This window comes from Mauremys mutica, chromosome 1 (assembly GCF_020497125.1).
Source record: "Mauremys mutica isolate MM-2020 ecotype Southern chromosome 1, ASM2049712v1, whole genome shotgun sequence".
Lineage (NCBI taxonomy): Eukaryota > Metazoa > Chordata > Testudines > Geoemydidae > Mauremys > Mauremys mutica.
Genome location: NC_059072.1, coordinates 47398940 through 47425826, shown reverse-complemented (window position 1 = coordinate 47425826; position 26887 = coordinate 47398940). Strand labels below are relative to the sequence as shown.

Genomic DNA, 26887 nt, shown 5'->3' with positions numbered 1-26887 from the left:
ATATACTGTATTAGCACACACACAGATACCAGTATTATACACATTCCAAACTAAAAAACAATGGATTTTGTACTTGGGTGTTCTTTATATCTAACTGATCAATGAAAAAATGACTTTTTTTTTGCCTGCTGATTCATTCTCTCATGGTAAAACCATATACACAATCTCCACTAGATAGCTCAGTCTATTCCTCTGGCCCCAGTAACAGCAGTCAAGTTGACATTCAGGGGACATGTCACTCTAAAGTCTGCCTTCAGGGACAATGATCCAAGAACTCTTCCTGAACTACCAACAAAACGATGATTTCAGAAAGAAAGGGTAAAGCTAACATTAAATCAAAAAACCTGACAAAGTCATCAGGGAAAAGCTTTCAAACACATGATTAGTAGCGCATTACTTCGAAGGTGAGTTGCAATGTGGGAAAAAATATTCAGTCTGTGCCCATTTTCTGCTTTTTTTATGATGTACAAAGAAGGCCTGACATCCTGATCAGTGATTTCCCCACTTCAAAAATAAATTTATTTCTGTTTTTCTATGGTCACATCAGAAGGAAAGATGCTCTTTGCTCTTCATCAAGTTCATTGACATGATTTGCCTGGATGACTATAATCCTAATTAAGGATGAGGAAGAGACTGAAGCCTGAAGAGCCACTGCAAAAGTTTCTTAATTCTCTTAGGGAACCCATTGTATGTCTGGTCCTCAGGAAGTCAGCATCTCCTTAAATGTCTTTGGTGAGGGTTGTTACTATTATGCCAATCTTTGTGAGCTGCACAAAGATCTTGCATGTCCTTTGTAAAACGGTAATGTTTAGACATTTCCTATCCAAGGTGTTTTTTCTTTGATGGCTCCTCACACTCAGAGGAGCCATCAAATAATCCTCTTTAAAGGATGGTCAGAGAAAGGCGTCCTTCAACTTGGTCAAAACATTTTTTCAATAGATCCTACTGAAGATCTGCTCTACTTCATATTTTTTTCTATTCTTTTGGTGGGGTGTTGAAGCCAAAGAGCAATAGAGATTCATCTCATTCTCATCTCAAATTTTGGTGGGAAAAGATAATCGTGTATTTTCCTCCCATTTCTTTGGATCAGACTGACAAGCCCATGTACTCCATCATATAATTAGACCAAATTCCACAACAAGAATTTTTAAATTCCACAGCAATGTTAATTTATTGTACCTTTATTAAATACTCTGTTCACATTCCCCTCACCTCCACACAAACACAAGCTCCTAGTGATGTAAAATTTGTCAGTGATTAGTCTCAATGGATTTTTTGCCATACTTTTCAGGCAGCCTGGCCAGTGTGCGCCATGAAAAGTAGCTTGTAGCTGGTTTTCAATCATTCATCTCTCCAAACCACTAGGCCTTGGCTGCTCCACTGTTCTCCAGGCAGCCTAAGCTCCTAGTCTGCAATACTGGCTCTTTTCTCCTCTTCCTAACTGTCATTAGATTCCAGCTCTGGCTCCTTGTCCCTCTGCTGCCTGGCTCCCGGGAACAGGGCAGGGAAGATGCACTCTAATCCAATGAACTCCCCCTGGTGGGGAAAGCTGGAGAGAGGCTGAAAATAGTCAGATGCCTAGGTGCAGAAAAATGGTGAATTTCACTTTAATAATGCTGATTTCTATGGAGTCTTGGAAAAATGCTAAATATCACAGCTATGGAGCTGCAAATTCCACAGAGCTCTGTGATGAATAGTGTAGTTCACAACTCTCAAGAGATATCGACCTGGCTTGGGAGGCTCACTGTGTAGACATACCCTCTGTTGCTGCTCCTAGGGCCACAGGAGAAGATTCAACCTTTTTAGACAGACTTCTCCCTTGAGCACTAATTGTTGAAGCGGCAGATATTTACTATACTACCTAAAGCCTGCAGCTACTGCTTCATATTTAAGCAATTTAAAATGTTTTTCTATTTGAATTTCTGTAGAACTCTCCCAAACGAAATGTAGCTAAACACTATGCAATGCAATCTATTTCAAAGTTATCTTGGTTGAATTTAACCAACTGTTGATCAGAAAAACTGTCAGTGAATACATTTTTGATACAACATGTATTAAAATAATAACTCTAAGCAAGGAATTATGCTGGAAATTTAAGTACACATAAGCACAGAAATTCTTAAGTTAAAGTTCCCACAGCAACATTAACTTTGCAACATAATGCATGTGTAGTAACTTTTAAAACATCACAAACACCTACAGTGTAGCACTGAATAATATTAATAAAAATATTGGTTAAATATATGCTGTAATACATGTTTAAGGGCCTACATTAACATTGGTCTGGGAAGCTGTGCGACCAGTGAGAACATGAACGTTTCAGGAAAAACAGAATGAGACCTTAGTGGAGAACAATACCTCTGAATGTTTACTGCTTTTTGCAATCTCTCCTGCTGTCTTTCCATCTTTGGTTTGTAGAGTTTTATCAGCTCCAAGTTCAAGCAACTTCAAGACAACATTTTTATGTCCTTGGTGGGATGCCCATGTCAGTGCCTATATATAAAACATTTTGTTTCACTTGGCAGAATAAGTTTAAAAAAAAAGACAAAAAACAGAGCTTATCTCAGTAAAACAAAATAGGGGACTTGTGTGAAAGGTAAACATGGAAGAGTAACTCCACCAGCTAATTATGATGATGCTGCACAATCTCATTTTGTTACATTAAGCTAATTATTGATTGGAAGATGACCGGACAGAATGCAATTCACTAAAAATGGACAACATATAAAATATCTTGTCAAATGCTTTAAAAATTAATTCAAAGTTAAAGTGCAGATTTAAATATTTATGACAAAAGTTCTCAACACATATGCAAAGTCAGTTCTAACTCTGCCCTTTCTCACTCATTCATCTTTCACACATGGGAAGGTGTTCCCTCCTCTCTGCCACACCATTGGACTACAAGTGTATTTAATAGACTTAGGTTTGTTCTAAATTCTATAATTTTGCTTTATTTAAACATGAATAGCAAAATTACCCCCATACCCTACAGTTTGCAGATTGTTTTAAATACAGGAACATGATGGCAAACAAGGAAGCAATAAGTTGCCTGTGAAATTCTGAAATTCCATTCTGAGCAATTCTCAAAGCTTTGGGGCTACTGCGACTCCACATATAAAAGGGACTCAGAAGCTATGGCAACCAGGGGCGTGTGCAGGGATTTAAATGTGACTATTTTTGGGGGGGGTGGTGGTGATGCTCTGTACATCAGGTAAACACCCTGCACCCCCATGTTCATCCTTATAAAATGATTGTGTGGTATCCAATACAAAATTTGTCATGTCGGGTGTCTTCAGAAGGCTCATGATGCACTGAGCATTGTTGTTATAGTAACGTTATAGGTTGTTTCACGTATATAATAGTTATGAGGCTGAAAATGTGTTCTCGTTGCTTAAAACAAACCCAGGCAAAAACTCTCCAGGAACAGAGGGGCAGTTCATACCTCATCACGGCATGTATGGAACAAACCCAGCTCAGCCTCACAGGAACAAAGGACACTGGCTTAGGCAGCAACAAAGGATCTGCTGGACTCTCGAGTGAGTCACCAAACTTCCCTTGGTCAGTTTGGGACTACGATGAGGTAATGCTCACCTGACTCGGGGGGAGGGAAGGAAGCAAAGAGGGAAGAAAGGACATGATAAAAGGGAGATGTTTGCCATGCTCTGTCTCTCTTCCACCTCCATCTACAGACACCACCACCAAGCGACTGAAGTGCTGATCAAAGGGGAGAGCCTGGCTGAAGGGCAACCAGCCAGCCTGTGATGAGAAGCATCTAAGTTTGTAAGGGCACTGAAAGTGTTAAGATCAGCTTAGAATGTGTTTTGCTTTTATTTCATTTGACCAAATCTGACTTGTTGTGCTTTGACCTATAATCATTTAAAATCTATCTTTTGTAGTTAATACATTTGTTTGTTTATTCTACCTGAAACAGTGCATTTGGTCTGAAGCATGTCAGAGACTCTCCTTGGGATAACAAGCCTGATACATATCAATTTCTTTGTTAAATTGACAAACTCATATAAGCTTGCAGTGTCCAGCGGGCATAACTGGACACTGCAAGGGTTGTATCTGGGACCGGAGATATACGCTAGTGTCATTCGGTTGCACAATCCAAGCTGCGGCTGGCCAAAAGTGCTCACTCATGTAGCTGGGAGCAGCTTACATGCTAGAGGCTGTGCATGAACAGCCCGGGAGTGGGGGTTCTCACAGCAGAGCAGGGTAAATCTGGCTGCCAGAGTCGAAGACTGGAGTTACCTAACAGATGACCATTCCAGATAACACCAGGGAACATCACAGGAGGCACTTTAAACATCAGTACCCCAACCAGTGTCCCCAGGCTCCGCTTCCTCCCTCCCCAACTCCCCAGGCTCCCCACCCATCCCCAGAGTACCTATCCCGTTTCCACTGCCTCTGCCCACCTTTGTCCCGAGCTCCCTTCTGTGGCATCCCAGGTGGGCACCAAACACTTACTGGAGGCTGTGGGCAAGGAAGGGATGGGTATCAGCCAGCTTACCCGCGCAACCTCTGGCAAAGCTGGGCTGCCAGCTCTGCTTTCCTGCTCCGGGCGTCATCTAGTGGGGCTCAGTGGGAGCACTAGCTGCAGTGCCTTTCTCAGGCATGTCCCTTCAGCTGCACTCAGCCCAACTCCCACCCTGGCAGAAAGAGGGGAGGATGGGCTCGGGGAGGGAATCCCAGGGAAGAGGGCAGGGCAGAAGCTGGGGGTGGTGGCGGAGAGATTACTGGGGGAAGGTGTATCCCTGCTTTCCCCTCCCGGCTTATGCCCCTGATGGCAACAGATGATAGACAGGTGAGAGATAAGTTTAGATAAGGAAAGAAAAAATATAAAAGTCAAGCGGCTACTGCAAGTGCCATGTTAAGGAACAATCTCTTCTGATTCAGAAAAAGCTGTTGAGTGGTGCCAGATGGAGTCAGTTCCAGAAAAATTTGGCAACGTGGAGCACTAGAGTGAAGGGTATTTCTGAGGAACAAGTAGTAAATGTGAAAAGTAAACACCCAATTCAGTATCACATACAGTATATACAAGTAGCTTGCTTACTGTATAACCATTTTCATCCTGGGCATTTATTTGTGATCCATAAGCAACAAGTAGAGCAACAACCTGACAGCGGCCTTCTCGAGCTGCATACATTAGCGGAGTCATTTGTTTCCTTGGAAAAAAGAGGAATTTTTGTTAAAACACTAAACATTAACTAAGGTATCAGCTATATGGTGTTGACTCAAAGATTCAGCAGAACTCTCAACCATGAGCTTAAACTTTAAATGCAATCTTAAATCCTATTAGAGTCAATTGGCCTTAAGCAGATACTTAACGTTAAGCACATATTGAAATGATGTAAAGAACTGGGCCTATATTCCCAATGAGCAGTATTAACATCTATCCTGTCAAGCGTCTACTGTACTGCAATCAGAAGTACAAATATCAGTAAGTAGAAAATCAGTATTATATTCCTAGACAAAAAGATACTCAAGATTGCTAGTATGTATCAGCAATTTAGAGTATAATACAGTAACTCCTCGCTTAATGTTGTAGTTATGTTCCTGAAAAATGCTACTTTAAGTGAAACGATGTTAAGCGAATCCAATTTCCCCATAAGAATTAATGTAAATGGGGTAGGGGGGTTGGTTCCAGGGAATTTTTTTTCGCCAGACCAAAGACTATTTTTATATATATATATAAAAATACACACACACAGAGTATAAGTTTTAAACAACAATTTTATACTGTACACAGCAATGATGATTGTGAAGCTTGGCTGAGGTGGTGAAGTCAGAGGGTGGAAGAAAGTGGGATATTTCCCAGGGAATGCCTTACTGCTAAATGATTAACTAGCACTCGGTTGAGCCCTCAAAGGTTAACACATTGTTGTTAATGTAGCTTCACACTCTACAAGACAGCAGGAATGGAGGGAGGGGAGACAGCATGGCAGAGACACACAGAGGCGTGTGTGTGTGTGTGTGTGTGTGTGTGTGTGTGTGTGTGTGTGTGTGTGTGTGTGTGTGTGTGTGAGAGAGAGAGAGAGAGAGAGAGAGAGATGCATCGCCCCTTTAAGTATGCTGATCCCACTCTAAGTACGCTGCCTTTTTAAGTAGATCAGGCAGTTGAGACCGCAGCTGCTGCCAGCAAGCTCCCTCTGTTCTGAGTCCTGTCATGTCCTGTCCCCCCCTCCAGCTCTGTGGAGATGAGACACAGGAGCAGGGGCAGGAGTGGGGGGAGGGGGACACCCTGACATTAGCCCCTCTCTTTTCCGCCTCCTGCACAGCGAGCAGGAGGCTCCCAGGAGCAGCTCAGAGGCAGGGGCAGGAGTGGGGGGAGGAGGACACCCTGACATTAGCCCCTCTCTTTTCCGCCTCCTGCACAGTGAGCAGGAGGCTCCCAGGAGCAGCACATGGCAGTGGGGGGAGGGACAGCTGAACTGCCCAGCAATTGATAGTCTGCTGGGCAGTTGCCACACAGGAAACTTAGGGGAGCTGATAGAGGGCTGCCGGTCCACCCTGGTTCCAACCCCTCACCAGCTAGCTCCAACAGGCTGCTCTTCCTGCAAGCAGTGGACAAAGCAGGCGGCTGCCAAACAATGTTATAAGGGAGCATTGCACAACTTTAAACAAGCATGTTCTCTAATTGATGAGCAACATAACAACGTTAACCTGGACGACTTTAAGTGAGGAGTTACTGTACATTATAGAGATGTTGTAACTATCCCAAAAGCAATTCTTATAAACCAAGGAAATTCAGAATTAAGGCTAAACTTATAGGAAATACAAACATGCAAAATAATGGAATGCAGTTAGAACACCCAAACAACCTTAACTCTTCCCTTTAGTAACACCATGCAATAACCTTGTGATTAAAGCATTATAGTGTTTGTGACAGATTAGATGAAAATCTGTTGTTAAAAAAAAATTCATGTCACTACAGGGCAGATGGTAGCTTCGCCATGTGGTCTGGAGTCAAAGTGCAACACTGAGAAGTAGGTAAATAGGTGCAGTTGCAGCCTGTGGCCTCATTTCCATTAAAAACAATAGGAGATGGTAGCCATTTTGAAAAAAAACAAACAAGTCTTCAAGTAATTCTCTGAAAGAGAATTTTTCAGTTATGAAGAAAAACTACAAAAATCTGACAATTAATCCACAAAGTAATTCTTCAAAGTAGCCTATGCAAAATATTTTAGTGAGATTTAACTACATGGAAAGTTAGAAAAGTTAGCATTATTCCAATAATTAAGATAAATAATTTTTTTTTTATTAAGACAAAAACAAAAATAATGGTGATGTTACACTCCATATTCTTTATGGAAATATGCTTATAATATGGATATGACATAACTAAGATATATTTTATGAAAGATGAGTCATGTGAGATATTGAAAAGGTCATGATTTACTGAATGTGATTATCCAATTTGTATGCATGAATCATTTCTGTATCTAAGGTTAGGAATATGGACTATGTAACAATTAAAACTGGGTGTGTATTTGGAAGTCACTCACCAGACAACAGGCCATCAGATTTGATGGGCCATTAGGAAGAAATAACAAGACTGTGAAGATACTAATCTCTCTCCTTCCTGGGAGGAGTCCTGGGATGTAGCTGTGACACTATTAAGTCAGGTAATCTACTAAAAAACATCATCTTGGACTTCTTGTAACTTTCCACTAAAAGGAGAGGGGGGTCAAGTTTGGGAAACAAAAGATTCCCACCTTACGTAAATCTTATTTAAGGGAGGGGAGGAGGGCAACCGGGTCTCTCCTCCATTGCCTACCCAAGAAGAGAGACTGCTGACAGTACCTAAAGGGACAAAGAAACCAACCTGAAGGGAAAGGCGGGGCTGAGTCCAGACTGAGACAGGGGTCCAGTCTAAGAAAATAACTGGAACTCTGAGCTACAGAAACCCTGGATCCTGCCTACATTCAACATTTAGGGTAAGAAATTACATTTTGGAACCTGTTTCTTTAGTAAATCAAGCTTAGTTTGTGTGGTTTGTTTTATTTGCCCAATATCTGCTTTGTTCAGTTTGCTATCTCTTTAACCACTTAAAAACTGCCTTTTATAGTTAATACAATTTGTTTTGTTTATTATTAAACCCAGTTTATGTAATTTCTAACGGGGGGGGGGAGAAGAAATGCATATCTCTCTTAACATTGAGGAAGAGGGTGAAATTTTATGAGTTTGCACTGTGCAGATCTTTCTATACAGTGCAAAACAATATACTTTGGGGTGTATCTCCCAAAAGGCGTGTGCACATGAGTGCTGGGTGAGCCTTTTCACACAGAACTGATTTCAGTCTGTGTCTGTAGCTGGGTGTGGCCCTACCTCTGTGTGTGTGTTGCAAGAGGCTGGAGAGCCTAATTCAGCAAAATAGGGAGAGGGAATCCAGGCTGGTGGAGCAGGAGAGGCTCAGCTAAACCCCAGCACATCAGCTGGCATCCCGGACGGGGGGCTCCAACCCGTCACAATAATTTTAACTCAAACTAAATTAATGGATTTACTGTAAAGTCTCAGAAAACTAGTTCTCTACTTAAAGAATAAGTGCTGTACCTTGGGGGAGAACACACTATTTCAGGGATCGGCAACCTTTGGCACGCGGCTCGCCAGGGTAAGCACCCTGGTGTACCGGGCCAGTTTGTTTACCTGCTGCGTCCGCAGGTTCAGCCGATCGCAGCTCCCACTGGCCACAGTTCACCGTCCCAGGCCAATTGGGGCTGTGGGAAGCGGTGCGGGCCGAGGGATGTGCTGACCGCCGCTTCCCGCAGCCCCAGTTGGCCTGGGACGGTGAACTGCGGCCAGTGGGAGCCACAATTGGCTGAACCTGTGGACGCAGCAGGTAAACAAACCAGCCCAGCCTGCCAGGGTGCTTACCCTGGTGAGCTGCATGCCAAAGGTTGCTGATCCTTGCACTATTTTTTCATATATAATCAAGCACATGAATCCCTCCCTTAAGTGCAAAACTTAACTCAACATTAACTATGGAGCTGCAACTGATGCCTCCATAATTTGAATACATAAATACACCTGCAAAGTGACAGTGAAGTTTAAATCACATAGAGGGATCACAGAAACTACAGAGCAGGGATTTCTAATGCCTTGTAGGCTTCAACAATATAAAGCCTAATCCATCTAGCGATGGATGATTTTAGAAACTCTGAGACCTTGACATTTAGGCTGGAAGGACACAAACAGGGCATCTGATCTCATTGTGAATTCTGTGTACATGATGCAGATTTTCAGCACCCTCCTGACATTAAGGTGTGCCACTTCTATTCCGTTGGATGTTGAAGAATCGGAGAGAATGAAGGAAGGACAACTTTTTAGGAAGTATGAAAGGGAAAATTTACTTTAGGAAGAAAAGATGTTTTCAGCACCACGTTGCCATTGTGGAATATACGACAAGGTTCTTGCACAGATGACATCACCATCTAGCAGATGTGATAGAGACCAGAAAACAAGTTTTTATGGACCAGTAGAAGGCCATCACTGAAGTCAGTGTCTCAAAGGAATGATCTCTTAGACCTTTCAAAACCAGTGGTAGATCCCATTTTGCGAAGATTAGCCTGATCAACAGCTTGGTCAGCCTGATAGCTCTGAGGAATCTGAAGATCAATGATCCTGCAGACCCAATGAAAAGGATGCTACTGAGATTAGAAATTTGGCGCTGTGGTGCTGCATTTAAAGCCCTTGTCTATGACATCCTGCAGAAAGTTCAAAATGGCTTGGATTGCTGGGGTCCACACAGTACTCTTGGCACGAGGCACTGAACCTTGACCAGAGAGAAAAGTATGGCTTTAGTGTTAAGGCTCTCCTGGATGCTAGCAAAGTCTTGATAATTTTGGAAGATAGTTTGGTTACTGAAACAGAGGCCTTAGCAATACTGAGTCTATCAACTGAAGCTGGTCTGAGACCTGGATGGAGAAATAGGCCTTGGGAAATTATTTCCAGTCTCCATGGTCACTGTAGCAGAGGTTCCACAGTCAGGTCTATCAGGTCAGAAAAAAGGGTCTCCTTGGCCAATAGGAAGTTATCAATATTACTTTTGTCTGCTCCCTTTTTATTTTCTGAATCACTTTCCCCAGGAAGGGAAAAGGTAGCCATCTGTGTGAAATGGCATCTGTCCCCAAGGATTTGGGATCTATCTCCCTCGTGAAGTATCTCGGCCTCTTCATATTCTTGCAGCTCACAAACAAATTGGCTGAAGGAAGACAGATTGTTCTTTGTAATCAGACTGAAGACCTCCTGATTCAAGCACCATTCTAGAGTGTTGAGCTAGTGTTGGTTGAGCCAGTCTGCCTTCTGGTTCAATTCCCCTTTATATGGGTCGTTCTGAATGACAAGAAAGACTGCTCTGCCTGTTTCATTATTTCCATTGTTTCTGCATGTTGCCTTGGGCTCCTTCTCCTTCCATGGTTGTTTATGTACATGACTGTAGTTGTGTTGGCTGACTGAACCAAAATATGATTCCCTCCAGGAAGATCTAGAACTTTCACAAAGATAGCCTGACTACTCTGAGTTCTAGAAGATTTATGCGAGTTGTCTTTTCTTCTGGGCTCCAGGTTCCCTGGGTGGTTTGAAACCCCATATGAGTACCTCAGCCCTCCAGGCTGGCATTGTTAGTAAGGACAAGGGGATATGGAAGCCATGTGGGCAGGCCTTAGCAGACAATCCAATGGACAGTTCCCACCACTGAGCGTCTGGATCGGGAGTCTGACATCAGGGCCGGCTCCAGGGTTTTTGCTGCCCCAAGCAGTGGGAGAAAAGAAGAAAGAAAAAAAAAGCCATGATCGCGATCTGCGGCAGCTCCACTGCACCACTTTCCTCTTTGGCAGCAATTCGGTGGCAGGTCCTTCCCTCCGAGAGGGACCTGCCGCCCCTTGGCCATTCCAAGCACCTGCTTGCTGAGCTGGTGCCTGGAGCCGGCCCTGCCAGACATGGTCTTTCATGTGTTCTGGGGAGTGGTTCCACACTCTCAGGAGGAAGATTTGAAGGCACCTGATTGTAGGCAAGATCCCATGGGAAAAAAAGAGCTTATGAGAGTTGGCAGATTTTTAAAAGAAACACTATTAAGGGCCTAAGAGCAAACTACCCCAATGTGTAAGAAAGAAAGGAAGTACGATAAGAGACCACCCTGGCTTAACCACGAGATCTTCAATTACCTGAAATTCAAAAAATAGTCATAAAAAAGTAGAAACTAGGTCAAATTATGAAGGATGAATATAAAAAACATCATAAGGACATACAGACAAAATTAGAAAGGCTAAGTTAATAAACAAGATTAAATTAACTGGGGACATAAAGGGTAACAAGAAAGCATTTTACAAATACAGGAGAAGTATGAGGAAGACCAAGGACAGGGTAGGCACAATACTCAATAAGGAGGGAAAGACAAGAACAGAAAATGCAGGAATGTCCAAAGTGCTAAATGCCCCCCGCCCCGTTTTCACCAAAAAAGTTAACAGTGATTGGACAACTCACAGTGAACCATCAGTGTAATGGGGTAGGATCAGAGGCTAAAATAGGAAAAGAACAAGTTAAGAATTACTTAGACAAGTTAGAGGACTTCAGGTCAGCAGGGCTTCTGTGGTATGTGCGTTTCTCCCAGGCATCTCACACAGAGAGCGTGCCCGTCGGATCGCGGAATCGCTTCTTTGCAGGAGCCGCATCTCGTAAAGCCAGGGGAGCCTGGCATGTTCAGGGTAGTGCCCCCAGGGAGCGGGGAAATGGAGAAAAACTTTGGCGGAATGTGCTCCGAAGGGAGCACAGGAACCAGAGAAAGAAAAACTATAATTTTTTTTAACAACTAATAGTATCTAACAACTACATTTCTATTTTGTCAATCTATAGCGGAAAAAGCTGTTGCACTGGCCTAAGCTCCATCTTCAGACAAGGATGTGCGCTCGCTAAATGAGACTCCAACAGCGCAATGACACAGCTACTAAGCACACGCAGCCCGACCGAGCACTGCTACCAAAAATCTCTGATCAACGGCACCAGGACTCACCATCACCTGAAGTGGAGCACCCACAAGGACAGCACTTGAAGAAGATGAAGTGTTTTGTGTAGTGAGTTTCTCAGGTCTGAGGTGAGAGTTGTTTGCAAAGAACCAGGTACCATTTTGCCAAGGGGTCTCTGTGTCACACTGAGCAATAAAGTTCTTTGGCTCCTGTAGCCTGTAGAACTTGAGGTAAATTTTACTGATGTTTGCCTTTGTCAGGCTTGTCCCATTCCTCTGTGACCACATCCTCAGAAGAGGAGCACAGAGGAACAGCAGCCTCAGGGGAGGATTTTAAGGCCAGGAATTTGCTTTGAGGCTTGCTCTCACCAGCCTGTTCAGGCTGGATCTGTATCTGTACAACCTTTCTGTAAACAGTCTCAAACATTTTGGGGGTGGAGGGGAGAGGAACTTTGTTTTTTCTTCTCCTGCTCCGATTCAGACACAATAGTTCTTCTACCTCTGTGTGTGTGTGTGTGTGTGGGGGGGGGGGGGAGATGAGGTGGGGGGAGGAAGAAGAGTCAGAGGGCATGTGCCTTCGAGGTTTTTTTCTGTTTTCTTCCCCTTTTTGGTCTTTGTTCTTGTAGCCCATCTCATGTGCACAGGAACCCTGCTGTGGCTCTGATGAGGATTTTACAGCTTGTCTTTCACAGTGCTTGAAGCTCTCCAGAGAGCTCTCTGTCTGATTCCTCCCCTGCAGGGTCCCAGTCCCCTAAGGCAGGGGAGAAGGGTTCACTGCCCAACTCCTTCAGCTCAAACTGGGAAGGAGAGAGTCTGCTTATGAGCCCTGCTTCTTTTCCCAGGGCATTTAGGAGCCATTTTAAGATGGGGATGGATCTGTAGCCCTGCAGCCTTGTTCTTTTTAGAGTCCTGGACCCTGGGACTTACCCCTCGGCCAGCTGAATGAGATCCTCTTTGTCCTTTGATCATCTCCCTGTTCTGTTCTGTGGCTCCAGCTCTGATTGTCCTGTGTTGGAGACATGGTTATTCAGCAGATAGGACTCCACATGCCTGTCCAACTCAGAGATCCGAGTCCTAACAGAGTTAGGGTCAGTTGGTTGGGTGGAGCCTGGAAGGCTGCCTTGCAAACAGAGCACTTTTTTGGACTTGGTCTGATGCTTCCTTGGCTGTTCTATCAAGCCTGAGAGGGAGGCAGAGGAGCTGGCAGAGAGACTTTACAGAGGCAGCTTCCAGGTGGATTAACCACCCAATGGTTGATATTTTACCTAGGGAGGAATAAAAAGGGTTAAAAAGATCCAGCTCATCTGCTCCCCACTGCCTGAAAACAGGAGAGAAAAACAAACAGGGGAGCAAATGAAAGCAGGAGCAGCTAAATCTGCCAACTGTCCCCTGCCATGGAGGCAGAGAACTTAGTGGCAAGCAGGAGCAGGAGGGCATGGCTAGGATAAGTAGTGGTGAAACTCTGGAACGCCTCCGTGAGCGGCACTGTGGAGAGTGACAGCCCAGATGTATGAGCACTGGGGGAGATGCTGGGCTGGAGAATATGCATATTATACAACAAATGTCGAATAGCACCCTCTAGCGAAAGTGATATATAATTCAAAAATCCAGGAATACGTCACTCTCACTAAATGGTTCTCTAAGAACAGGAGTGTACAAATATATTTTAACATCCAACAAGCTAAACACATGGTAAAATATCTGAACATCTTTAGTCTTTTACCTTTATTTCTATTCATTATTCCAAAACTGTGTTTTGATGCTGTTCTCCTACACACTTTTACCTCTTGGCAATGCTGCAGGGAAAGTTCTCTGAGATTGTTCTCTCTCCCAAATCTACCCTTTATTTCTACACCCCAGAAGACCTGGTGATAGGACCATCTGCTGACCTGGATAGATTCAAGTATCTTGCAAGCATGTCAATATCACTCCTGAATTGGCTTGGGGACTGGGCTGGAGAAAAAAGGTGTTTCAAAACAGGAAAGGAATGTAAAGTGCTGAAGATGGCAGAGGGGATGAAAATAGGTAAGGATTAAAATACAAAACAGAAGAAAACATTGAAAAAGGCAACCAAGTCTCATGTTATATCCCTCCTTTGTCTGTGTCTCTATTGACTATAAGCTCTTCAGGGCAGAGATTTCTTACCACAGGTCCAGCATGCCTAGTATTCTTTTGAGCACTATAGAAATAAATAAAACAACCATCCAACACTGAGATGTACAGTAAGGGATCATGCAATTGTATAATGAGAAATATCTCTGAGGAAAAGCTTTCAAATTCTGATTGCTGTAAATAAAAAGTAGTTTTGAGTGAGGCGCCACCACTCCTACTAGGGATGGTAAGTATTATTTAAAATGTATTAAAATGCAACATTTTGTCTTCACAAGAATTAACCATTGTTTGCATTACCGTATATTCCGGCGTATAAGACGACTTTCTATATTAAAAAACAACCCCCAAAAATCGGGGGTCATCTTATACGCCGGGTATAAACAGCGGGCGGCTGGGATTTAAAGGGCTCTGGGCTCCCCGCCGCAGCGGGCAGCCCAGAGCCCTCTGACTCCCCGCCGCGGCTGGGATTTAAAAGGCTCTGGGCTCCCTGCCGCAGCGGGCAGCCCAGAGCCCTCTGATTCCCGGCTGCGGCTGGGATTTAAAAGGCTCTGGGCTCCCCGCCACAGTGGGCAGCCCCGAGCCTTTTAAATCCCAGCCGCGGCCGGGAATCAGAGGGCTCTGGGCTGCCCGCTGCGGCAGGGAGCCCAGAGCTTTTTAAATCCCAGCCGCGAGTATAGGCCAAAACCTATATTTTAACTGTAAAATTAGGGGGTCGTCTTATACGCCCCGTCGCCTTATACTCCGGAAAATACGGTACATTATTCTGTGACAGGGCACCCACTGTCTGTTGGCAACAGACCTTTCAACTCTTTTCTTAGGAAGAAATGTAAAACCTTGGGAGAGGGGTTTTTCCTACAGCGTCTACAGGTATTAACTATAATACTGAACACTAGAGGGACCCTGAAAAGCAAGTATACAGCAAAGAGGCTATATTATTCTATTTGAATGGACTATGAGAGACTGAGCTTTGTCTCTCTTTTATCGTATGGTAGTTACAGCAAAGTATGGCATTGTTCATCTTTCCCTGTTATTTTTCATAAGCAAAATACACGATGGAGAGAGAAAACTGCTCTCCAGAACATCCACATAAGGAGAAGACTGCATAATCTGAGGCTGAATAGCATCCAGAGATCAGAGATGAACTGGGAACTGAAAAATAGGCAGATAGACAAAAACTGGTGAGAAAATTTTGGCATACTGAAGTAGAGACTAGGAAAGGGAAAAAGGCATGAGAGTCTTATAAAAAGAGGAAGATAGCTAGAAAAGGGCCTCTAATGCTTTCCCTTGAAAAGGGGAGGACATAGCAGTAGGAAGAAAACAGCTGATTTAATGCACAGGCACTATAGGATCATGCCTAGGGCTCTGGCTCATGCAGATGTGATTATATCAGAATCTAACCTCCCCCTGGAGTTAGAGGGGGAATATTTACAGTGGTTGCACTTTAAAAGTTTATTGCATGTTAAGAGATATCACGAGTTCTAGTATTTCTCTTTAGTTTTATGTATTGTGTGTATTGGAATAGCACCCAATGACCCAATCAGGATTCGGGGCCCACTGTGCTAATCTCTTTCAAACCAGAAGAATCTTACAAAAACAGAAGAAATTTTTTAAAACAGAACACTGTAATTCCAAAATCAGATTATGAATAAGCTTCCAAAAAGCTCTAGTAACATCTGGAGATGTTATGGAAGTAAAAATGGACGTCACATCTCCAGCGATACTGCGCTTCAATCCCCCAATACCTTCCTTCTCATATCAGTGATAATTTATCTGATTAATCTCTCTGGTGGAAGGATGTAAACCTCTTTCCTATACTAATATTGTAAAAGAAGTTAGATTGAGCACTGATTTTTTTTTAAATCTTTCTGATGTTTACACTATGACCAAATCTTGGCATGCATTAATTACACTTATTTCTGTTTCTGCCCTTCCTTCTTTCAACAATATTCTTGCCTTGAAACTTGTGTGAACCAATTAACTCAGACAATCCCACAAAACAAAAAGCAGTAGGTAAGCTTTTCTCCAGTAAAGTTCAGTATATGACACAAGTAATCACCCAAGTTTATTTGCAACAGTTTCTGAACAAGCCACGGGGAACAACAGAAAGTTCCCTGAGCAGCAGTTGCAGAGACACTGCACAAGTTGCCATGTCATCCCTGCCTAAAATGGGACTACGTGACTCCTGAGGCCTATCTGATCACCTTCAAATATGATTTGGGTTGCTAGCTTAGTTCCATTTCTAACAAAAGCAGCACAAGCCATGTATTAAGCCCTGTAGGAAGATATGGCCACCAACTTCAATATCATCAAAGGGCCAAGCTGGATTCCCCAAGCACATTACAGCAACAGTATGTGATAAACTCAGGACAGACAGCTGCAAGGGAGGGGTAGGAATCAGTCCCAGAGAGTTAAAAGGCCCTCCTCCTTATCAACTGGGAGGCAACTACAGGTCAATCAGGTTCAGCTGAGAAAGGGTTACCAAGGTAGCAATTAGAATCAGCTGAGGGGGAGCTACCTGAGGTTAATTAGGATCAGCTGGTTCCAACTTAGGGCTGCCTGAGACCTTTTTAAACCCTTGCCTGGGAGGAAGGAGCGGGGCAGAGCAGAGAGAGAAGGAGCCCTGCTGCCAGGAGTGTTGGAGCAGCAAGACAGCGAGCCTCACCAGGAGGAGAGGCAGTGCTCTCTCCCACAAGGGAGTAAAAATACTCTAAACAGGACTGGTGGAGAGACGGGGAGCAGACTTCCCCTGTGTCCCAAGGGGGACCACATTACCCAAGCCTGTCTCACCAGGGCTAAAAGCAGCAGAGGCTGGGGAGACTGAGAAGGTGCCATGCCACACATGGTGTCAGGAGTGGGATGTGAGCGAGACTTCGTGGTAAACCGTCTCAGGGCAGGGTAAAACACCCTGTCATAGGTCTTCTCCCCCACTTGGAGCTTTTGGGTTCCAAGATGGGGACCTGCATGGACTCCTCTAAACTAAAATCCTAGTTTAGATCTGGTTTTCGCTGCCACCAGTCAGTTTTAAGTGTCTGACACACTCCCTGTTCCCCCAAAACTTTCCCTGGGGAACACAGATTCAAACTTGAATCTCAACACAAAGGGAAACGAACCATTTTCCTCCTCCCCTCTCCTAGTGCTTAGGAGAGATACCTTGATTCAAACTCCTTGAATCAAACAAAGAGGGATTCACTTTTCCCCCTCCCCTGCCCTTGAAAATCCAAACAAGGGAAGAAATCAATCAAGTTCTAAAAAGAAAAGATTTTATTAAAAGAAAGAAAGTACACTCTCTCTGTAATACCAGGATGAAAAAATATTACAGGGTCTGACATATAAACTTGGAGAGACTTCCCCCTCCCTCCTCCTCAGAATAATCAAAGTAACAGCAAACAGAAATAAAGAATTTATCCAGCAACACACAATTGCAAATGTAGAAATAAACTTATAATACTAGTACGCCTTTCTAATACTCACTAGACTGAATAGATGAAAAATACTGCAGAAACCTGGGAGGACTTGATTAAGATGTCTGGACTCTCTTAGCTCCAAAGAGAGACTCACCTCAAAACAAAGAACACAGAAAAAAAAATTCCCTCCACAGAGATTTGAAATTATCTTGTCCCTGATTGGTCCTCTGGTCAGATGTTCATCAGGTACTGCTTGTTAACCCTTTACAGGTAAAAGAGACCTTAACCCTTAACTAACTGTTTATGACACACCCCCTTAAAAAAATGGAGGATGTAGTGAAGGCATTGGTACAGGCCACTGCGGCCCAACAAGAAGCTACCAGGGTGCAGATAGCTGCCCAGCAGGAGGCAGTGCGAATATAGCAGGAGACAAATCAACTACTGATGAGCCAAGCGGCTCAGGATCGAGCCACCCTGCATGAGGTTGTGAACCAGCTAAAGGCCCTGACCACCCTAACGCACGGCCCCCATGGGACTCGGCCCCTGCGGGCAAGCCACTACTTACAGAAGATGACGATGGATGATGACGTGGAGGCATATCTCCTTGCGTTTGAGAGAACGGCCCGGCAGGAGGCCTGGCCCCAAGACCAGTGGGCCAGTATCCTGGCTCCTTTTCTGTGTGGGGAGGCACAAAAGCATATTTTGATATGACAACAGAAGCAGCTTCAGATTACTCCCAGCTAAAGGCGGAGATCCTGGCGAGGTCTGGCGTGACGACAGCTATAAGGGCACAGCGGTTCCATGAGTGGAAATACTGAGTCAACAAATCCCCGAGGTACCAGCTGTTTGACCTGATCCATCTAGCCAGGAAGTGGCTGTGCCCCGAGACCCACCGGCCGGAGGAAGTCGTGGAAACCATAGTTGTGGACAGGTACATGAGAGGGCTACCGCCGGACATACAAGGATGGGTCAGTCAAAATGATCCCTCCTCCTATGATGAGCTAGTTGCCCTCGTAGAGAGACATCTAGCAGTGCAGGAACTCTCTCGGACCACCGGGGAAGGGAGGCGCCAGAACAGGAGGCAAGTCTATGTACCAAGGGCCCGAGGTGCCATAGCTCCGGGCCGAACTATGGAGGGGAGGAAGGAGGCCGAAGAGTGGCCAGAGTACTCGGAGGGACTTGGGGACTGGGAGAGAAAGACTCGGGGGGTAAGGCCTCACAGCCCGAAAAATAAGGGGCTGCCCCGAGCAGGGTACCGATGTTATGCATGTGGAGAGATAGGGCATATAGCTGCCCAGTGCCCAAACCTAGGGGAGCCCATGCAATGCGACCTGGGAAATCTAGAAGAGCCATGTGACCTGATAAATCTAGTAGGGGTTGCGATGGTCCCTCATAGATATACTAGGCCAGTTAAAATGAATGGTATAAAGACCACCGCGTTAGTAGACTCAGGAAGTGCAGTCACGCTGGTCTCGGGAAAGCTGGTCGGGTATGATCAACTATCCCGGGCCAAGCGCACAGGAATATTCTGCGTCCATGGGGATGTCAATTACTACCCGACCATCCCAGTAAAAATAGAGGTCCTGGGAAACCCCACTAAGGTGACGGTGGGGGTGGTCCCGAAACTCCCCTACCCAGTCCTCATAGGACGAGACTTCCCAGGATTTGGCAGTCTACTTCCTAAAGGGGAATCAGAAGAAGATAACATCCCAGAGAGCAATGGGATGCCTCGATAGTTAGCAACCCCCCGGCCTTCCAAGAATTTGCCCAGGATTTATTCTCGCCCTCTGGGAAGACCAGGAAGACTCGGCGAGAAAGGAGGGCAGATAAGAGGAGGGGAACGAGAATCTTGACCCAGAACCAGAAGCCTATACTCGTAGGAGAAAGAGTTGGCCCGACTGACAAGGGGACTAGGCAGGAGGTCGGTGAGCCAGCAGCCGGGCCCAGTTCCCCGGGGACCTCCCTCGAGGGGGAGGGGGAAATAGAACCCCCTGAGTTTGGGCAAATTGGACCTTCACTAGAGAATTTTGGACAGGATCAGACCAATGATCCAGTATATAATAATATTCGCAAAGAAGTAGTTGATGTGAATGGGGTCCCTGTGGAAGGAAGAGCCAAGGGCCCAGGGCCATATTATATGATCAAGAAGGATCTGCTATACAGAGTAGTCCGTATCCAAGAGCAAGTCGTGGAACAGCTCCTAGTACCACAGAAACATCAGAGGGGCGTGATGATGGAGCTAGCCCACAGCCATCTGTTCGGGGGACATCTAGGGGTATATAAAACCCTGGATCGAATTCTGCAGAGGTTTTTTTGGCCTGGAATATATGTGGCGGTCCGACGATATTGTGCCTCCTGTCCGGAATGCCGATTACATGGGCCCCGACCACGCTTAAGGGCACCTTTGGTACCTCTGCCGATTACTGAAGTCCCCTTTGAGCGAATAGCTATGGACCTAGTAGGGCCACTAGAAAAATCAGCTCGAGGCCATCAGCACATACTGGTGGTGTTAGATTATGCCACCCGATACCCCGAGGCCATTCCCCTATGGAACACTACGCCAAGACCATAGCTAAAGAATTCAAATCTTTGCTAGAGTGGGAATACCCAAAGAGAACCTGACGGATCAAGGAACCCCCTTTGTGTCTAAATTAATGAAGGATCTATGTGCAATGCTCCACATACGGACCCTAAGGACATCAGTCTATCATCCGCAGACCGATGGCCTTGTCGAGCGTTTTAACAGAACATTGAAGAACATGATACGAAAGGTGGTGAGCTGGGATGGGAAGAACTGGGACACCCTGCTACCGTACCTAATGTTTGCGATAAGGGAGGTGCCTCAGACTTCAACTGGGTTTTCCCCATTCGAACTGTTATATGGTCGCCACCCCCGCGGCATACTGGACATTGCCAAAGAAAGTTGGGAAGAACAGCCGAACCCAGGGAGAAACCTCATCGAGCATGTGTTGCAGATGAAAGACAGGATAGCCCAAGTCACCCCCATAGTGCGGGAACACATGGAGAGGGCACAAGGGGTCCAACAAACATACTACAATCGCCAAGCGATGATCCGAAAATTCTAGGTGGGAGATCGGGTAATGGTGTTCGTACCCACAGCGGAGAGCAAGCTCCTGGCCAGATGGCAGGGGCCATACGAGATAATAGAAACTATTGGAGAGGTTGATTACAAGGTCCGACAGCCTGGATGCTGGAACAAATCTATCATATAAACCTGTTGAAACCTTGGCAAGACAGAGAAGCTCATGTGGTCACTCTAGGGTCACCTCCTCCAGAGAGCAACCCGCCTGGCCAAGTGGGAATATCCCCAGAATTGACCCCCGACCAACGAACTGAGGTGATCAACATGATCAAACGCAACCAGGACGTGTTCTCAGAAAAGCCAGGCAGGACTACTGAGGTTCACCATTACATCCTCACAGAGCCTGGAGTGAAGGTGAATGTCAAGCCATATCGGATCCCAGAGGCGAAAAGAGAAGAGATCAAGACAGAAGTCAGGAAAATGTTGAAGTTAGGGGTCATTGAAGAGTCTCATAGCCAATGGTCAAGCCCAGTGGTCCTAGTACCTAAACCAGATGGCAGTATGAGGTTTTGCAATGACTTCTGAAAACTGAACGAGGTGTCCCAATTTGATGCGTACCCTATACCCCGGATAGATGAGTTAATTGACCGACTGGGGAAAGCACGATTTTTGTCCACCCTTGACCTGACTAAGGGTTATTGGCAAATTCCCTTGGCCAAGGCTGACAAAGAGAAGACGGCCTTTTCAACACCAGAGGAACTGTATCAATACACTGTCCTCCCTTTTGGTTTACATGGGGCTCCTGCAACTTTCCAACGGCTCATGGACAAACTGTTGCGTCCACATGGCAGGTATGCAGCCGCCTATCTTGATGACGTCATTATACATAGTCCAGATTGGGAGACGCACTTGGGGAAGGTGGAAGCAGTCCTGGACACCTTGAGGAAGGCAGGGCTGACTGCAAATCCCTCCAAATGCGAAATTGGGCTAGCAGAAGCCAAATACCTTGGGTATATAGTGGGGAGAGGCGTGGTGAAGCCCCAACTCAACAAGTTAGAGGCAATACAGAATTGGCCCTGACCAGTCCGGAAGAAACAGGTCAGAGCATTCCTGGGGCTGGTTGGGTACTACAGGCGGTTCATCCCCCACTTCGCCACCAGGGCATGCCCGCTAACAGACCTAACGAAAGCCCGTGGCCCGGACATAATAAGATGGTCTAGCGTGGCTGAGGAGGCGTTTGCAGATCTGCAGACCGCCCTCTGCACCGACCCAATGCTGGTAGCTCCAGACTGGGAGAAACAGTTTATCTTGCAAACGGATGCCTCTGAGGTTGGGTTGGGAGCGGTTTTCACAAATGATTGGAGCGGAAGAACACCCAGTCCTGTTCCTCAGTAGGAAACTCCTGCCCAGGGAACGTAAATATGCCGTAGTAGAGAAGGAATGCCTGGCCGTAAAGTGGGCTGTAGAAAGCCTTCGCTACTACCTACTCGGACGGAGGTTTACCCTTGTCACGGACCATGCCCCCCTGAAGTGGATGCATCAGAACAAAGAGAAAAATGCAAGAGTGATAAGGTGGTTCCTTCCACTTCAGAGTACAACATAGGTCTGGACTCAAGCATGGCAACGCGGATGGTCTTTCAAGGGTACACTGTTTGCCGACCCAAGTAGCCCAACCCTGTAGTGTTGAGCGGGGGGGGGGGGGGGGGGGGGTGTGACAGACAGCTGCAAGGGAGGGGTAGGAATCAGTCCCAGAGGGTTAAAAGGCCCTCCTCCTTATCAACTGGGAGGCAACTACAGGTCAATCAGGTTCAGCTGAGAAAGGGTTACCAAGGTAGCAATTAGAATCAGCTGAGGGGGAGCTACCTGAGGTTAATTAGGATCAGCTGGTTCCAACTTAGGGCTGCCTGAGACCTTTTTAAACCCTTGCCTGGGAGGAAGGAGCGGGGCAGAGCAGAGAGAGAAGGAGCCCTGCTGCCAGGAGTGTTGGAGCAGCAAGACAGCGAGCCTCACCAGGAGGAGAGGCAGTGCTCTCTCCCACAAGGGAGTAAAAATACTCTAAACAGGACTGGTGGAGAGACGGGGAGCAGACTTCCCCTGTGTCCCAAGGGGGACCACATTACCCAAGCCTGTCTCACCAGGGCTAAAAGCAGCAGAGGCTGGGGAGACTGAGAAGGTGCCTTGCCACAAGTACTACCAGCAACTTAGGCGTGAGCCCTTTTCCTCCCATGGGTGGCCACACATCTTTACCCAGCAATTTACCGACTGTGTGACTGAGACATGGATCACGGAACTGACAGACCTAAATAGAGATTTTAAACAGTCTTCCCAGGAAGGTGCAAACTTGGGTACAATGGATCCAGCTTTCTGCTATCAGAAAGCAGAATAAAGAGGATTTAATGGAGGTTGAACTGTTGGAGAAATCACCCTGCTTGTAGCACAGGAAAGCCATGAAAAAGGAAATTTAAGGAAGATTACTGAAGGGCCTTGTGGAATTCAAGGCGGGGGGAGCCAAAATAGACATCTGCCTTGACTAAGGGGGAGCCATCAGCTTCTTCTACTGTGTATTTTGCCTGTGAGCAAGAGGAGCATTTACAAATAATTCTACCCCATGATGGAATGTGACTTCAGAGAGACATGGGCTTGCTGGGGCCCCATCTAAAAGGGACTGTCCCTCAGCATCTATGGAGGAGCAATCAGTCTTTCCAGTTGGTGAACAAGGACATATACAAAGATTCTGTTCCTTCCAGGGGTATCTCTGTGAATTGGGGAAAAAGGAAGGTGGGAGGAGGAAAGGTGGATAAAGAACTGGCTAAAGGGGAGACTACAACGAGTCATACCGAAAGGTGAACTGTCAGGGTGAAGGAAGGTTACTACTGGAGTTCTTCAGGGATTGGTCTTGGGACCAATCTTATTTAACATTTTTATTACTGACCTTGGAACAAAAATTGAGAGTGGTTAATAAAATTTGTGAATGACACGAAGTGGGAGGTATTGCCAATATGGAGGAGGACTGGAATATCATACAAGAAAATCTGGATGACCTTGTAAACTGGAGTAACAGAAATGGGATAAAATCAGGGGTGAGCTGGAGCCGGTTCGCACCGGTTCCCGCGAACCCGTTGTTAAATTTAGAAGCGGTTTTAGAACCGCTTGTTAACTAGCTTCCCTGCGAGGGAAGCTTTGATGGGCTCTGCCTGGGAAGCCTGTAATTCCTCCTCCCGGCCGCCCGGGGGCGCTGCGCTGTGCTGCGAGAGCCATGTGAGCTGCCTCCTGGCCCTGTTGCTGCTCCTGCTCTTTGGACCTCTGGCCCTGGGGCTCCTGCTGCTGCCGGTGAGTCCCCGGCTGCGTCCTGCTGCTCCCAGCCCCCCCCCCAACCCGTGTGAGTATCTGCGCCCCTCCCCCGCCTTCCCTGCCCCCAGCCAGCCCCTGCCCGCAGCCACCCCCAGCCCCCAGCCAGCCCCTGCCCCCTGCCACCCCCTGCCCCACCCCAGCCGCCCGCAGCTACCCCCAGCCGCCCCCTGCCAGCCCCAGCCCCCAGCCAGCCCCAGCCCCACCCCCTGCCCCCAGCCACCCCCTGCCCCCAGCCACCCCCAGCCAGCCCCTGCCCCCAGCCACCCCCTGCCCACAGCCACCCCCTGCCCCACCCCCTGCCCACAGCCACCCGCAGCCGCCCCCTGCCCACAGCCAGCCCCCTGCCCCCAGCCACCCCCTGCCAGCCCCTGCCCGCAGCCAGCCCCTGCCCCCAGCCGCCCCCTGCCCCACCCCCTGCCCACAGCCACCCGCAGCCGCCCCCTGCCCCCAGCCAGCCCCCTGCCCCGCCCCCTGACCATAGCCGCCCCCTGCCCCCAGCCAGCCCCTGCCCCCAGCCAGCCCCTGCCCACAGCCACCCGCAGCCGCCCCCTGCCCGCAGCCGCCCCCTGCCCCACCCCCTGCCCACAGCCACCCGCAGCCGCCCCCTGCCCCCAGCCAGCCCCCTGCCCCGCCCCCTGACCATAGCCGCCCCCTGCCCCCAGCCAGCCCCTGCCCACAGCCACCCGCAGCCGCCCCCTGCCCGCAGCCGCCCCCTGCCCCACCCCCTGCCCACAGCCACCCGCAGCCAGCCCCTGCCCACAGCCGCCCTCTGCCCGCAGCCAGCCCTTGCCACAGCCAGCCTCTGCCCGCAGCCAGCCTCTGCCTGCAGCCCCTGCCACAGCCACCCCCTGCCTGCAGCCAGCCTCTGCCCACAGCCGCCCGCAGCCACCCCCTGCCCGCAGCCACCCGCAGCCCGCCCGTCTGCATCACCTGCCCACAGCCAGCCCGTGTCACTCCCTGCCTCCAGCTAGCCCTGCCCCACGCCCCTATCTGCAGCCAGCCCCACATCCACTGGTGCCCTGCAGTTCCCAGAGCAGTAACCCTGCACACCTGCTTTAATGAGGGGGGGGGCAGGGAGCAGCTGGGACCCACACATGTGCACACCCTAGAGTGACCAGACAGCAAGTGTGAAAAATCGGGACGGGGGTGAGGGGTAATAGGAGCCTATATAAGAAAAAGACCCAAAAATTTAGACTGTCCCTGATCACCACCCACACATGTGAAACGGAGCTCATTTCTAGTTCAGCCCCATCTTTTTAAAAAAGAACTTTAGGTAGGGTTAAAATACATCTGTATTTTCCTGGACATGTCAGGCTTTTCGGTTCTTAATCACCTCCTGGGAAAATATGGACGTATGGTAACCCTATTGGTACAAAAAATACATGCTGTCGCACATCCCTTAAATCAGAACTTTTTATAGGGAACCCGTTGTTAAATCAGAACTTTTTATAGGGAACCCGTTGTTAAGATTTTGGCAGCTCATCACTGGATAAAATGTAATAGCGTAAAGTGCAAGGTCAAGCAATTAGGGACTAACAACAAGAATTTTTGCTATAAGTTAGGAACTTATCAGTTGGAAACAACAGAGGAGGAGAAAGACCTGGGTGTATTTGTTGATCACAGGATGACTATGAGCTATCAGTGTGATATGACTGTGAAAAAAGGCTAATGCAGTCCTAGAATGCATCAGGTGAGGTATTTTCAGTAGAAGCATTAAACAAGACACTGATGAAACTTCATCTAGAGTACTGTGCAATTCTGGTCTCCCATGTTTAAGAAAGATGAATTCAAACTGGAACAGGTGCAGAGAATGGCTACTAGAATGATCTGATAAATGGAAAACCTACCTTATGAGAGGAGACTCAAGAGCTTGACATGTTTAACTTATATAATTGCTCTCTGTAAATTCATCTGAGGAATAAATACCAGGGAGGGAGAGGAGTTATTTAAGGTACGCACCAGTGTGGAAACAAGAATGGATATAAACTGGCCATCAACAAGTTTAGGCTCAAAATTAAGCAAAGGTTTCTAATCATCAGAGAAATGAAGTTCTGGAACAGCCTTTCAAGGGGACAAATGGGGGCAAAAAATCTAACTGGCTTCAAGACTGAGTTTGATAAGTTTATGCAGGGGATGATAGGATAAGATAGGGGTAGGCAATCTATGGCACGGGTGCCGAAGGTGGCATGTGAGCTGATTTTCAGTGGCACTCACACTGCCCAGGTCTTGACCACCAGTCTAGGGGTCTTTGCATTTTAATTTAATTTTAAATGAAGCTTCTTAAACATTTTAAAAACCTTATTTACTTTACATACAATAATAGTTCAGTTTATATATTATAGACTTATAGAAAGAGACCTTCTAAAAAGTTAAAATGAATTACTGGCACGTGGAACCTTAAATTAAGAGTAAATAAATGAAAACTAGGCACACCACTTCCGAAAGGTTGCTGACCCCTGTGAAAAGACTACCTACTATGGCATGTGGCCCATCGGTGACTGCCAGAAGCAAAAATCCCCAATGCCAGAGACTGGATACTGCAAAGGGAGGGCTCTGAGTTATTACAGAGAATTCTTTCCCAGGTATCTGCCTGGTGGGTCTTACCCACATGCTCAGGTTCTCTGATTGCCATATTTGGGGCCAGGAAGGAATTTCCCCCTGGGTCAGATTGGCAGAGACTGTGAGGTTTTTCACCTTCCTCTGCAGAATGGGGCATGGGTCACTTACAGGTTTAAACTACTGTAAATGGTGAACTTGACATCTCTAAACCATGATTTGAGGACATCAGTGACTCAGCCAGCGGTTAGAGGTCTATTTCAGGAGTGGGTGGGTGAGGTTCTGTGGCCTGCAATGTACAGGTCAGTTTACTGCCCTTATCAATTGTTCTGGATGGATACCAGACATATTTTTAGTCTCTTCTGATTCCAGGAGTGCTCAGGGAGTCATGAGACAGCCTCAGGGCCATGGAAAATGAGATGGCACAGGCAGGAGTTCTCTGACAATCACACGGATTTG

The 26887-nt window shown here is 46.8% G+C and overlaps 1 protein-coding gene across 3 annotated transcripts in view; it reads right to left on the bottom strand.

Annotated features, from left to right (window-relative positions):
• The window catches only part of ASZ1 (ankyrin repeat, SAM and basic leucine zipper domain containing 1), a 101271-nt gene that overhangs the window by 21194 nt on the left and 53190 nt on the right, over positions 1–26887 (bottom strand). For 2 of the 3 annotated variants that reach the window (XM_045006607.1, XM_045006623.1), the window contains 2 exons: positions 5057–5168; positions 2359–2493 (listed from right to left, as the gene is read on the bottom strand). In XM_045006607.1, coding sequence (XP_044862542.1) covers positions 2359–2493; positions 5057–5168 — 247 coding nt within the window. Of the gene's footprint in view, positions 1–2358; positions 2494–5056; positions 5169–12889; positions 13174–26887 lie in introns of those variants that run through there. The other variant, XM_045006614.1, reaches the window with a different exon arrangement.